This window comes from Typopeltis vanoorti, chromosome 6 (assembly GCF_054136105.1).
Source record: "Typopeltis vanoorti isolate ZY-2024b chromosome 6, IOZ_Tvanoo_1.0, whole genome shotgun sequence".
NCBI classification, from domain to species: domain Eukaryota; kingdom Metazoa; phylum Arthropoda; class Arachnida; order Uropygi; family Thelyphonidae; genus Typopeltis; species Typopeltis vanoorti.
In genome coordinates this window covers 29644213-29660630 of record NC_143554.1, presented here as the reverse complement: position 1 = coordinate 29660630, position 16418 = coordinate 29644213, and the positions used below count along the sequence as shown (strand labels likewise).

The window sequence follows — 16418 nt, the reverse complement described above, 5'->3', positions numbered from 1 at the left end:
TGTGATATAATTTTCATGTCTGATTCAATTTTCATTTCAGCACTTTTGCTAAATTCGTCCAATGTAAATATACCCATGTAGCAAATGACTGTGGGCACCATGCTGGAAAATTTCTGCATCGACACATGGAACGTGTCTGGATCTCTCTTGACACAGCACTGTGCTGCCTATATATACGATCTTAAGAGTTGCAGTACCTCCCCTAGATCAGATTACTGTACTTTTAGTGACTTCAGGTTCCTGATGTGTTTAATCACCGTGCTTGTAATCTGGATGACAAACTGAAAAATAATATTACTGAAGCTGTAAAATATCTTGTAAATACAACTGATTGTACATTTTGTATAATGAGAATTAAATTTCTTACCATAAGCTGTTACTATTTTTAAGTACAGAGCATTCTTTAATGAAATACATCAACATTTTAACTGTAAAAAACTTTCAGTTCCATTTATAATAGATGAAATTATGAATTTGTGATCACACAGTAATCACTAATTGCAATGACAAATCACCAAGAGAATATACAACTGGCAGAAGTGAGTTGTGTTTAGTGGAATGGCAAGTCCCTCCCACAATGAGTCCTTGGAAGTGTCATGTAATAATAAAAATATCTTGTCACGTTCGGATATATATTAATGAAGACCATTCTCAACGATCTGCATGTATTCCTATTTTTGACCAACTATAAATGAAATGTTTGTACAGAAATTAGCTTTTCTTTGTTACCATGTGTGGTTAAATCTTGCAATGGATCATATTTCTAAACACCAAAATAATCTATATCTAATCGAGTATTTTAAAAGCTTCATTACTTAAGTTTGCACAAGCAACAGAGAATACTTATAGATATGAATCAAATCTGGATTTATCTTTTTTTTTTCAAGTGCTACTCAAAAGTGACAACTTTTCATACATAAATAAAGCTATAAAAAGTGGAAATGAGGCAATACCACTGTTTGAATAGTAATTTAGCCTACTTACTTCAGTAATTGTTGATGAGGCTATTATATATATATATACAGGGTGTTCGGGATAAATTTGACATATTTATAATTAATTATATTTTTCCGTAAGTTACATGTATTAACACACACTTCTCTTCATTTAAAAGTTTGGACCCTTCTTCATTCATATATATTCAGATGTCAGAAAGGATGGATAGCTGGAACCCACCTGAATCATGGAAGAGAATAACTTGTATCATGATGATTCGTGCCCGCCATCAAAATAAGGATATTACGACTGCTGCCCAATGCTCCCTGAATACAGTAAAAACAATCAGGCATGAACTAGAGACTTGCAATGGTGACTACGAGGATGTAGCAAGAAGAAAGATCCCTAGCAGACGATCTGATTGCGTTCGTACAGCAGAATTCCTCGCAAATCTGCAGGAACAGGTGTTGAAGAACCCTGGCATTGGAATTCGGGCTTTGTTCGTGGAGTTGCTAACTGTAGTCAAGCCCTGGATAACAAGGGTAGCCAATGGTAGGCCGTATGTATGGCAGCAGGATTCGGCCCCTTGCCACACCTCTGGGAAAAGTCAAAAATGGTTGTCTGAAAATTTCTACGACTTCACCAGTCCAAATGTTTGGCCTCCAAACTCCCCAGACCTTAACCCCATGGATTATTTTGTATGGGGCGCAGTTGAAAAAGACACCAATCGCACTTCCAGTAATACAAAAGCCCAGTTAATGGATAAAATTAAAACAGTTTTTGCGGCCCTTCCCAGGGAGACTGTAGCATCAGCTTGTTCGAGGTTCCGAAGCAGAATTGAAGCTGTGATCGATGCTAATGGTGGTTATTTTGAGTAAATCTTGTTGATAGTATTGTAATTAACTCTGCCTGTAATGTTTTTTTGTCAAGTCATTAAATTTAATAGATACAAAGAAGATTTTCTTTTTCCTTACGAAACTGTCAAATTTATCCCGAACACCCTGTATATATATATATTAGAATTTGAACATCAGTACTTGTTTTGCAAACTGGAAACATGTATACATCTTAAAAAAATTTACCACGTAGCACCTCTCAAACATAGGAGCAAATCCTTCTGCATATTCTCAACAAAACTGCTGGCCTCAGCTGTTTGCAATGCATAACAGCTTTGTGCTGTAGATGCTATAATCTCTCACACACACATTATCATTTTGTCAGAGCAGGGTAAATCTGAATAAAGTATTAAACAAAAATCTTAGCAAGTTTAAGTATGGTTCCACTATTAACACAACTGCTGCTTGTTTGATTTGGATTATGGTCAACACATCATCATTGCCTTAATTACTTCTCAAGCCAGTTTTTCATTCAGCAAAAAATCTTACCTCTCTATATAAGTTGAACTCTAGTACGAAATTATTTCTTCTTGCTGCAAACAACTTTTACAGTAAGATTTTTTGAGATTGTCCTGGGGAAAATTAGGTTCACAATCTGCATGTGCCAAATCATCAACAGCCCCTACTTGTTCAACGTGCCAATGCATTTTTTACAACAGAATAGCTCAAGAAATCAGTAACTACAATGAACGCATTGCAATTTTTGTTACCTTACTTGGTCAAGTTATTTCTCTGAAGATTTTTTTTTATAATAATACATGCTAAAACACAGTTACGTATGATATGACGTGAATACATAATGCAGTCAGATTTTAGTGAATAAAAACAAGGCTAATAAGAAAGAGGAAGAAGCATTTTTAAAGTCATTGAGTCTTGAGAAACATGGGACTGGCAGACATAATTGACATTTCAAGCGCAAATGTTTATATAATTCAGAACTTTTTATAATTTTAGTAGTATTACAATGCCAAACAAACTAAGTTATAAAAATATGTTTATTAACTGGTTTATATTTTGATGATTTCAAACAAACATCTTCAGAGACAATATGTTACAGTGTACATGCAACAATTGAAATTATAACAGACAAAAGATCTGAAATGACACCCTATAATGCTGTAAAAAGAATTAGTATTACAGTTGTGTAAGTAGGAGTCAACTACTGTGTCAATTTCTCTTATAACTTATGCTTATTACTCAACCAACAATTATCACTTATTTTACCATGTGCTGCAGTGACATAGTGGAATGCATAAATTTTAGCCTCAAATCAAGATGAACTAAAATACAGGATGTATACTTTAATTGATTTAAATTTCATTATGAAAAGTATGTTTATTCTTTTTTTTTTTACATAAAACATTAAGTATTTGTAATATGTTAGATGCATTTATAATTTTCATTGATTCATGATTAATGTTCAAGACCAAATTTTTGTTATATCATTCCATTCAAAGGAATGAAGTGTCGTGAAATTAGACAGATCTGTTCAAGGAGATTTCATACACTGTTTTACAGATAATGCAATTACAGCACTGGTGAGCAAGTGTAAAAGATCTATGCATGACAAGGAGACCATACTGGTTCAAGATCCATGTACCCCAAGCCCAATTCAAAAAGCACCTGATGAGGTATTCCTGGACAGTTTGAGCATAATAACAAGAAACACTACCCTTTCACACACAAGAAATTGGGATTCAAGCACATAAGGTACAGTTACTTCCGTACGTTATGTGCTTCATAAAACTGTTACTTCTGCCAAAAAAAAAAAAAAAAAACCTCCATAAATTTTTGATTTTGTTTTCCCAAGCATACTTTAGGGGATTCTCCTTCATGCAGGTCATATAACAATTGGACGTGGTAGGTCTTTTTTCATCAATATCAAATGCAAAATTTTGTAAATCGATGTCTTGGATATTTAGTCTGAAATTCCTTGCTAACTGATAATGTTAGGTCCTCTTCGAACATTTCTTGAACTGATTCAATGCTTTCATGTGCTATCCTTGGGTGTCCACTATTCTCTCCTCATCAAGGACAGACCCAGTTCTTTTAAACTTATTCACCAGTGCTCTAATCACATTGACTGTATGATCAGGACTATGAAATATTATTACATTTCTAACACATTACAAAATTATGTTTTACATAAAAAAAATAAATGTAACTTGTCAAATGTATTTGAAAATCAGTGTTTCACCAAAATATGAAGTGACTTTTGGGACACTGCAGTGATTTTTATAACATGATAGGCTTCGTAATCATTTAGTTTCTTTCAAGCTGTACTTTGCCACTCTTCATTTTATTCATCCCTCTTATGTCAAAGAAATATATATATTTTTGCAGTGTTTTAAACAATTAAATCAAATTTTCATCTAATAAGATGTTCTAGTCAATGAGTATGCATTTTATCTGTAATATTTGATTTTCCTATTTTCAAAGGAAAATCCTACCTTACCAGTTTCAGTACATTTAGAAATGACAATCCCTATAAAATTTATCTTAAAAAGGAAAGGAGAAATAAAATTAATGAAACCATCTAGTGATGAATGACTTGTTACCTAACTTCATCAGATAATAAAAATCATTCCACAAATTTAAGACATAAATTTATTGCATTTCTGCATATACAAATATGAAAGCACTTCGTCATAAGATAATAAATCTGTGTACACTGATTTATTTATTTATTTTTTTTTTATCATGCACTGTGATGATAACAGAAAAAAAAAAAACTGCATCCCATATGAATACACAAGTGCTTTTTTTGTGTATTTATACATCCTTGGAAATATTTATTAACCACTTCAAGTTCCTGTGGTCTACAAATAAAGTTGGGCATAGTCAACACAAATTATGCTAAGATATTTATTTAAATATACCAAATGTAGTTCATGGAAATCCAGAAAAGCATCACTACTGCTCAGCAAGCACTCTAAAATCCCATCAAGTAAAATATTCTGTTACTATCCTAAGTGAGTTTGAACCAGTACAATTGGTATCTTAACACTATTTGAAATTAAAAAAAAAAACTTAATCTGGTCTTAAAAATAATGGAAAATTATCCAATTATTAAATTTCAATTTAGCTTAAAAAAAAAGTATCCAACTATTTATATCATGAACCTTGTAATTCCCCAAACAATTTGTACCTTTTCTTTTTTTTTTTTATCAGTAAAAATATGATTTACTTAAGATATTTCACTCAAATGCAGTTATTCTTTTAATTGCAGCAAAATCCAAATTTATTTCATATTACTAAGGTTTTTTTTTCTGCCCCAATAAAAATAAATCAATATGGCACTTACTTGGACATCTTTGAAATATGAAAATCAATCCAATTGCCATATTAATGTGTATTCTATATACCAAAAATTTCAGAAATGCCTTCAACTCACTCACTGATTTAGTAATTGAAATATAACAATTTTTTATAGTATTAAAGAAACTCAGAACTTTTAAATAGTCTAGTTTATCAGACTGCTATTTTATCTATTAATAGCCAAGCAATAAAAAAAAATAAAATAACCTTTAACTTGCAACTAGTTCTTAGGTCAGATAACTTTTACATGAAGAAAACTGAGGAAATATAAGTATATAATGCATAACTTTATATATATAATGTCTGTCAGGTAAAAGTTTATTTCCATCTACAAGTCATTTTAACTTATAGATGTTAGATTACAGATCTAAATGAACAAAATGAAATGTGTATCTAAAAATCAGATTAGTTTCTTAAAGTGGTTTCATTCATTTGCAAGCCATTTACAATTCATTAAGTGACATTTTAATTGACGTGTGCTGGTGTGTTAAGTGACAGTTAACAAAAGCAGTGTTTTTGTTTAAATGCAAGTATTTTTTAGAATCATGAATTATCATTGTGCTTAGTATATTGTGACTAACATCCCTCAGAAAAGCGGTGCACAAAATATGATACTTATGTTGAAGCGTAGTGACTCAGATTTTTTGTTAAAAAGTATAATCAAAACAAAAGAGAAGCAGGCCTCCAAGAATAATCAGCCGGTTTAACCATCAAAGTCAGATTTGTTAACAATCTTGAGTGAAAGGTGCAGGAGAGGTAAAACACATATCCATGTTAAAATCACTAATAGTCACATTCACTTATTATCTACAGCTTAATGTGATGACAAATATCTGTCCTGAAGGATTTGGTTAAAGCAAATAACATTATGTTAGGTTACAGTGTATTATCACTAATAGTCACATTCACTTATTATCTACAGCTTAATGTGATGACAAATATCTGATCCTGAAGGATTTGGTTAAAGCAAATAACATTATGTTAGGTTACAGTGTATTATGTCTGGAAATTGCTTGTATCCACACAACTCTTTATTTAAAACTGTCATACTCCACGTTGTCAACAAGTAGTTGACTGACTTCTTTTCAACCAATTAATTGGTCAAACTAATGAATTTCATTAGACATAAGAATAACTATCAACTGGTATGAAAACCTGAAAATGACTTCAGCAGTTCAGAATATAAGGGTTTTTGTCCATTATGCTGCTCAAGTAACAATAAGCTGGCTTTTTTTCTCATCACTTCAGATCAATTTATTAGCCAGAATTTATCTAGTTCTCTACTCTGTAGAAAGATCTGGGTTAAAATTACATTTATGACATGATGAATATTTACAAATTTATTTATTTTATTCCCCACGGATAGTAAATTTGTTTTTATAGAAATGGATGGGTATATTTACTCCAGGAAACTAGCTTATTACAATTAGGATGTCAGTTCATGAAATACGTACAAATTTCAGACAAATACATTACAACCAATGGCAATATACTGGCATAAGATAGTACTATACCACTGCTTATATTGGCCTTATGGCCATTATAATAAACCTAAGCTAATAACAGATCTACAGTTACACTGCAATTCTGCTAATCAAAAAATTAGCAGAACTGCAGTGTATATGGTTGTATGCTATATAAATGAAAAAAGTGTGTGTGGGGGGGAGTTTTTTTGCAATTAAGATGTCAGCTCATGAAATATCAGTTCATTGTTTTACAAATTGCATTTTCCCTTGCTACTATGGTAGTATCATACCACTGCAAATGGTATAGTTCAGCGTACATTTCCAAAATTACTTTCTAAACACATGCTAAACGTTAAGGCTAATATTATGGAAGGAATATCAGATAATTAGTTAAATGTTGAAAGATTTTGACCTGCCTGTCACTGTAGAAGTTTTAAAAATCACAGCTTTTCATCATAAATCGTACAGAGCAAACTGACAAAAACAATTTCATTAAGTATCAATATTCACTATTTTTAGCTTTTATTTTTATACCAATCCCACACAAACAAGCGACAATAATTTACAGCATCAATAGAAACAAACGAAATTGTACTTTTTAAACTGCTTCAGGGCTCTGGTGAGAAGTGCAGGTCTTAAACCAGCTAACAAAAATAGTCAAAAACTGCTTTTCAGTTGTTGTGATACTATTCTATTTATCACAGAAAAAGAAAGAAGCAAAAATATTACCTTAAGATTATAAACCACCTAATACTGTTTATATAATCAAGTAAATTATTTTGCTATAGCAGATTTTATCATCAACAGATGTTTTTTTTTTTTTTTTATCCAGTTCGTTCACTGTTCAGGAGAGGGTTTGAAATCAAACATTAGAAATGAAAATGAGGAAAACCAGTAATTTTTTTTACACGTCTGTTCACAAACTTATGGTTCTGAGATCTTATGGGTTGGCTTATTTTATAGTGAATCATTAAGTAAACTAGCCTTAAAACTTCTGTATGACTATAATTTTCAAATGAAATACCAGTATTATGTATAAATGATTACACTATAACATAATTTTACAATTACATTCAAATCCAATCCAGATATTTTTCTATTTATTCATTATAAAAACTTACAACAGACTGTCCTTATTGGAAGGAAGTCTATGATACGGTGATGAAAAGTGCGACTTCAAATTATCAAACTTTGCTCCTCACCCCCTCTTCAGAGGGAAAAAATATGCAAATTAAGAAACTAAATACTGAGGATTAATGGACCAATCAAATTTTGGCATTGTCAAATTTGAAACATGAAATGTTTAAAAAATATCCAATCTACTTATATCCAGAATTAAATTAATAAGAGAAAAAAAAAAAAACACATTTATGTATGCTCTACAAAGCAGCATAAAAACAATATGCATTACATTTATGATGACTAGGTAAACTACATGTCTAAAAAAAGTAGAAATTAAGCCTGAGCATTTGAAACAGCATCTTTAAACATTATTCCAAAAACAAATATCCCCTCTACCACAGTACAATCAAAATATAAAATTAGACAAGAAAACTATAAAATTTTTATGACACAATAATTTATACTATAAGCCTTTGATGTTCATCATTTTAAGATATAAGAAGGAAAAAAAATATAGGAAAACTTTATATTAATTGATACATATAAAAACAAGTTTTGACATTTTACAAACCAAGGGGATTTTATGAATTTTTTTATTTTGCATCATACGTACTTAAATGAAATCTATAAAAACTCAAGAATTTAAACATTATGAAGCACTTTGACAATATTCCATGATACAGAAAATATCCTAAATAAATACTCTAATTTTCACAATACAAATTATCAATGAAAATTATCTAGGAATCGAGCAAAGTTAAAGAGGATTCAATAACAGAAATTACTGTTATACAGTAAGTAATTATGTATTTGTACAATATATGAATCATCAAGGAAAAACTATTATATATATCATGGTGAGAGGGAGAACAATATTTCCACTATACATCTCTCTCTCCAATTAGCAGTATCTAATTTGAGCAGTTCCAGAGTTTATCATTAAACAAATCAAATGAAAAATGGCAAAGTGCATGTAATGAAACTATGCCATAGACTAGATTAGCCAAATCTTTGGAATAATAAAGGTAGGTTTGAGTTCCCAGTGCATATAGTGCATCTTTACTTTCTAATCCTGACTGAGCAGTTATACCAACAGCTAGTATTAGAAGGCAGCATCTATTATGAGACTGATGTCAGCATTCTACACCCATTCAAAGGATACATGAAATCTAGCCAACAATCTCATAAAAAGTTGGCTATAATAGATGCAATATCTAATATGCATCTCAAAAATAGAAGTCCTCAGGAAAACAAAAAACTAATATGAATGCAAATTCACAGCTTCATATCCATTATTATTCAGGCCATGAGTAATTCTATGAGTCAGTTGACATCCAACAAAACTGCACTTATCTTATGTAAATCATGCTGGTGGTAGAAAATTAATATATCAGAGCTTACATTACTGAGAATTATATTTTTTTTTTTCAATTTTAGAAAGAATCCTTTATGTGGAAGAAACACTAGTTATCACACTGCATGTAGTTTAAGAGAACATTTTTATTTTAATATATTGTCAACACCAAAACTTTGTCTAAGAATTGAATACTAATTTACTAATGATCTTGTGAATGTTACACTTGGCACAATTTCAAACAGAGAAGGAAATAATGCTGCTGTTCATAAATATTTCCATTTGTGGCACTGACCTATACACAAGACACTGATGATGATGAGGTGAGCTTAAGTGACAACATAACATTTACACAGAAGAAATCTAACCTATGAAAAATTCTTCAAAAATTAATTTGACACATGGTATGTAAGAGTGCTATATCACTGTACAAAGACCATATGCTAATTGCATATACTTTGTTCCAACATTCTGCAGATTACACTTTGAAAAGCAATCAGACTCAAAAATGCATCAGGGTGATATAAATAAGTGGTATTTATCTGCTGGGTAATATGTATATACAAGAGAAATAGCATTTTCAGATAAATGGAAAAAAATATCTTCTACAGGATTTTATACAAAAGCAGTTTCAGAAAGCTTGGAAGGAAAAAAAAGCATAACACATTCATAAATCCTGGCAGCAAGCAGACTGAACAGATGATATTGATGTAATCACATAAAATATAATCATGTGAAGCTGTTTGAACAAATAACATGAAACTAAATCAGGGAAAATAAAACTTAATACAATACATTGGCTCCCATTTCCCCTTTTAAGATATAGAAGAAAATTTCAAATATAAAATATTTGCAATATAAGCAAAGACAAAATACAGAAGAGTAAACTTAATTTATCACTGATAATCATGCCCAGAAAACTTGTTTCATATTTATCACAAGGCTATTTTTATTAAGTAACTAATAATATCATAATTGTACACATTTTTATATCACTGGAATCGGTCTCCAGACTAATAAATGAGACTTCACAGTATATCATAAGTTTAAACACAAAGGTAATATACATTTCACTGGAATCTTCTAACATGCCCAATCAATTGCTTATCAGGAAAAACAGACCATTTTCACACAAAACACCGAACGTACATGAGTCGATTAATTTCATTAAACAAAATTTTATTTTTGTTTTTTTTCTTGAACACTTACAAATGTTATACACCTGTATGAAGTACAAAAAATGATATATCAGTGTTTATTTCACTCTCGTAAATAATCATAAGGCAATGAAATGTACGCTAGTTATCTATATGGTAGCAAAAGCATTGGAATATGCAGGTTAGAGTGCTGTTAAGCAATGTAATGGACATACCATTTTAAAGAAACTACCTTCTGTTAACTTTTTGATGTTTATTTTTTCCCAACTGCTACTAAGAATCTTTATTTCATGCTTGTGCAAGAGAAACTGTAATTTGTTGATACCATTTCAGAGTATGTCGTAAGTCCTTTCAAAATATATAGCAATGTTTTTTTCTATCAACAGGAAATCCAAGAAAAATTTAATCATACTAAGCCATGTGAAGCATGTTTTCGTGGTAAAAGTGTATGTATCACGAAAACATGCTTCACATGGCTTAGTATGATTAAGTATGATTATAATATGTATGATTATAAGTATGATTTATACTTAGTATGATTATAAGCCATGTGAAGCATGTTTTCGTGGTAAAAGTGTATGTATCAAATCGTGGATAAGCATATGCATATCACTTTTAAAATTTTTAAATGTGTCTTATGAGCACAAAATGTTTTTCAGGGATGAAATGATTTTCATTTACATAAATAAATAGGTTTTTCTAATCCTTATTAATATAGGTTCTAATAATAACTATTATCCATATCTTAGGTATATTTAAAGAGCTAGTATTTGAAAATAATAATTAACAGTTTCCCAATTAATACAAGAAATATACACTTCAAAAAGATAAAACAGATTTAAATTTCAACACAATTACATTTAAATTACTTTTGTCTACATTTTGTATTTATTTGGCTTATGATTATGATATTTAGCTGTTACATATGCAAAACAATCCAGTACCCCCCCCCATGCTTCTGCGTCCATAATTATACAACTCTTGGATATAAAACAACTATTACCCAACTGGTCATTTCTACTTATCAAATAGAATGATCTCTGGTGACAGTTTAAAAACCATAGTCCCAGTATTACTGACTTACTAAACATCAGCAGATCTATCTAAATGATCTGCTTTACACTGACAGACAACATAAAGATAATAGTATATCTTATTATAATAATACAATCATGCAAGCTATCTATAATTAATTTTAAATCTGAGGCTTTTCATTATGTTAACTTTACTGACTAATTTTTCATTCCAATTAAAACAGTTACTTAAATAAGAAGTTCCTATATTGTTTAAATTACACTAAGAAAATTGTTTTCACTTTTTTCACTAACAATTCAAATATCTCTTTAAAAAATGTGATAAAATGGGGATGACCATAAGCTGAAAACCTGCATGAACTAAGAAAATGGCATTTGCTATCATTTATTCTACAATGATAATCAGCAGAACTCTTACTAAAATGAATGAACTGTGCACATTATATTAAAATTATAAGAAAAAAGGCCATTAAAGGAGAGTAAAAGTCCAAGTTGTTTATTTAGAAGAATTACACTTGTAGTGATAGTTCAGATTTTTTTTAAACAGTAAAACATGCATATATCAAATTTATCTCTTAATTATCTCTGGTGTAATATAAAATAATTACTGCTATTTTTTTTTTTTTAAAATGTGACATGACAAATTAGAATTACCTCCAAGAAGAAGAAAAGCACAGAGCACCCTGTCAGAGGAAAAAGAAACCCTGTAGTCAGGAGATTTTGCTAATAAAGAAATGTCTTAAGTTGGAAGAAAGTGTTGACAATGGAGAAAAAATCCCATACATCCGACAAACTTGATAAAAGAGGGTGAACTGTGCTAGATTGGGTATACACCTAAGAATGATATATATATCAAACTTTATGGCAAAATGTTTATATCAAAATGATACCTGTCAACTTTGCAATAATGAATATATAATAATGAAAAAATATTAAACAAATCTCATTATAAAATCAAAACTGCTATATAACAATTATTACTGACAAAAAAGAAAACAAAGCATTTATCTTTGCTGAAGATAAGTAGATGTCCTAGTTAAACTAAATTCAACTAGTTTTGGGTTCAAACAGGATTGGCAAACTATGTTAAAGAATGTCTCTCAAAGTTCAGCACAATAATCCAATATGAAGTGAACAAGACATAAGACATATTGCAGAAAAGAATACTGTTGGAAAGAAAACCAAATATTGCCTTGCCCCCCCCCCCCCCCCACTTTTTTTTAGTTGATTTGCATTAGCAAGTTTATGGAGTTGTTTAAGTCTGCTGTTCTTGAGTGTAGTGTATACGTCACCACGAAGTTAGGATTATAGTAGATTACAGTGATTAATTTTTTATGATCATTATCTACAAAATGAACAAAAATTCACATCAAAAGAAGAATTGTCAATTTTGAAAAACACCACTGGGAATTAAAAAGTGAATTTACAAGAGAATACTTGGACACTAATATCTGAGATTTTAAAAAAAGCTTTCTTAGTCTGAATTACTGTGGTATGAGAGAAGTCCTAAAATGAAGGAAACTTTTCATATATCGAGATTTAGCTGCTTTCATATAGTAGTGGAAGGGTTTATCCCTGCTAGAAATTCAGAGCAAGAACAGAAGACCGAGAACATACAGGTGATTAACAGATGAGTCAGTTTAAAGGAGCAAGTAGTTGGTAGAATAGAGTGGCTTCTCATTATGTGCTAGGACTCAAAGAAAGAATCAATTTTAATTTGATGAAAAGAAACACACTAGTTATACATGAAGCAAACTTTTTTTTTATATGGACCTATAAATATAATTACTACATTAAGAATGTGTGGATCTAACTTGCATCTTTAGAATGAATGACTATGAATAGATTAAGTATAAAGAAAAATACAACACAGTGACTATTAAGTGGCTAGCGTAAATTAATTTTTATATAAATTATTGTTAAAAAAAATTAATGGATTGATGTGTTACTAAGGTTTTTTGTATATAATTTAATTTTCTTGAAAATAACTTCTGCCAGCTACTGCTGCCTGATGGATTTGCTATCACAATTCTCTTTTCATTTCAACAATTCATTCTAAAGAAATGTGCACAAAATCTACATAAACTGCAGTGCTACAAGTTATTTTACCTAATAGCATCATTAACTTTAAATATAATGAAACTTATTTAAAAATAAAAACATGAAATCAAATTTAATTATCAGAACTATCAAAGCTGTTTATCTTCACAAGTATTAGTTTTCTCTGAAATTACACTCACATAGTAATGTTTCTTTCTGCATGAACTAGTATGTTCCTCATAAGTAACACCATAGTGCTTCAAAATTATATTTACAGAAATCCAGGTCTTGAATGCAGCAAGTAAGTTTGGCACAAGCCAAATGGAAGTTCCAGTTCCATCCATTTAACATAATTTGCAAAGGAATACAAATAAAACATTAGTGTCAGATGTGAGAGGGGAAAAAAAAAAAAAAGAGAGAGAGAGAGGAAGGGCTATGAAAAACAGATTAGAATATCTATTTACGACATTCATTCTACATCCTGAAGTCTGTTGAATGAATATAATAAGTAATTGGAGTTAACTGAAAAATTTAATTACAAAAATTTTCATACATTCTAATCTAATCTTTAACTAACCAATGCTGACTGATAAATACGAATTATTAGATCATAATATTATAAGATTTAATGAAGATTATTTTTCAAATTAAAATTTCTTACAACTAATTGAATTAGAACAGATGCACAAACAACTCATAGCAAAAAGTTAATTCAGTGCTCATATTTTGAAATTTGCAATACCTGATTCCTTAGGCATGGCACAATATGAAAACTTAGATCCTGATAGAGGGATATTAAAATCTGCTCAACATTACATCTCTTACTAGTCAATAGTACAATAATATATACAATACTCACAAGATTCAACTAATGTGCAGCAATTAGTGAAACAATTGATATTCAAACTCATGAAAGCCAGCTTATATCATGTTACAAACAATTAAGAAAAATATTAATTTATAAAATATCTCCAAGTTTTCTGGGCAAGGAATACTGTTTAGGGATTAAAACACTGTACAAAAATACATTACATTTAAGGAAATGAGTTGCATATTTAACCTAAGTATAGAATAATGAATGATGCCGACCACCAAAAAATTCAGATGAGTTGTTTAAAGATCACATAGGGCATAACTGAATCAGGAACTATCATCTTTGGAACCAATGACTGGGTGCCCAAATATTTATTCTAGAACCCTTATACAACAAACACAAAAAAACATGTTCCTGCAAAACACAATCATACCAACAGAAATTAGGAACACAGTGACTAGATTTCATCATAGCGTAAGCAAGGAAATGGATATTCAAGTCATACCAGAGTAGCCCATAATATTTCACTAACTAAAGCATTTAAAGCATGGACGGATTACAGATGATAAATCAAAAAACTAATATTCCAAAGTTTCCAAAACAAAAATGCCAAGAAAAGAGCACTTTGCCACTGAGTTATTTAGACCACGTTTACTCAAATTTAGAAAACAAGAACAAAATAACATGTTGTCTCTCTCAAACTAATTTTGGTAAAAGATAAATTATCAAATTTAATGAAAATACAGTTTCATTTCTAATTAAGGTGTGTGTAAATCTGCTACTAAGCACTGTATAAAAAAACTGTTTAAATCCGTACATCTGGACTAAACAGTAGTGAAAAAATTTCATATTGTGTAAAACTTGAGCCAAAAAATGTGGCTTAGTTTGAATGTGAAAAATGGACCATTAGAAAATGTAGTGCACTTTTGAATCTCCTTAGAAGTGATTAAGCAAAGTGAAAAATAAACACAACTGTCTTCCTGAATAACAAGCTCAACCAGCAACACCATAGGAAACAATATTCATCTTTAAAAGTTAATCCACAATTCGTATCTACTCTGGCAGTCTCCGTGTTCCATCTGAGAAAATATTTGTAACATTTTCTTTTCCAACAATTTCTGCAGTGCTAGGTTCTTCTTCTTCCACCAACTGAAAAAATTTATCCTTGTCCCTTGCAACATATGGATCAGCAATAAAGCCAAACTTCATGCCCAATACCACATTTAGTGCTGACATATCATATCGGTGGCAACCTGAGTACCGAAATAGTGGCTTCTTGTCAAATCTACAGCCAGAACTTTGTGCTCCTATGGGTGCTATGCATTCAAGAACCAAGGCACACTGAACCCAAGGAAGCATGACATGCTCATGAATGGTATCTGTATTATAGAGCACAATGTGGCTAGGTTGTACCATGCGATGGAAGTAGAAACTATCTTGTTGAGTGTGGAAATATTGAAACATTCTTGGGTGGGTTAGGGCAGAGGTGGGTTGATCTATTGTCCACGATACAAGACCCTCTTTCTGAGCTTGCTGGAGCACACTATCTATTTGACCAGATATAAACTGGTAATGAACATCAATCCAGAGCACTGCTCCAGCTCGGTCAAGAACCTCCTGGAAAACAAAGAAAAAAATTACTTTTCATTTTCCTATATAATCAGTTTAGACAAAAATCAATGTTTTAACATCTTTGTTTATGAGATATCAAAAAAATTTGGAAAACACTGGCAATTCTCTTCAAAAGTAATGTGTACGATACACATCTGTAATTTGAAATGGGATTTAACTATCAGCAGCATATTGTGCATACAGTGAAATCAATATGAATCTGGTATTATTCATTGTACCATTCTTTAGGATGACAATTCAATAAATCAGAAAATTACAAATTTTACATAGCAATTTTAAAATGTCTCAAAATCTAAAAATGAATATTTAGTTTTTACAGCATACTAACAAAGAACCCGTGCCTAAGTAAGATCCCTTAGTGATGGCTAAAAATGGACATTTGTTTACTTCTGATATGTTTTTAATGTAATTTTGCCTTTTGTTTGAAAATTTAAAGATTTTGTGTGCTTTTTATCAGATGTATAATATTGAATTGTTTTGGAACTCATACTAGTGGTAAAAAAAATGCATATTATACATACATGAAATACAGTATGTCTATTGTTCACAGTGTGATAAATAAATCTGATTTAGATTTGATGTATATCTTACCAACCAAGTGTGCTAAAGTTCAATTAATGTATTGAATTTGCCAGTAATATTAGTTTTC

The 16418-nt window shown here is 30.6% G+C and overlaps 1 protein-coding gene across 2 annotated transcripts in view; it reads right to left on the bottom strand.

Moving 5' to 3' along the window:
- Positions 1 to 4421: 4421 nt before the first annotated feature.
- The window catches only part of LOC150105354 (uncharacterized), a 129340-nt gene continuing 117343 nt past the window's right edge, over positions 4422 to 16418 (bottom strand). For both annotated transcript variants that reach the window (XM_090394090.1, XM_090394091.1), the window contains exon 6: positions 4422 to 15754. In XM_090394090.1, the coding sequence (XP_090250216.1) occupies positions 15191 to 15754 (564 nt within the window). In that variant the 3' untranslated portion in view covers positions 4422 to 15190. The remainder of the gene's footprint in view (positions 15755 to 16418) is intronic.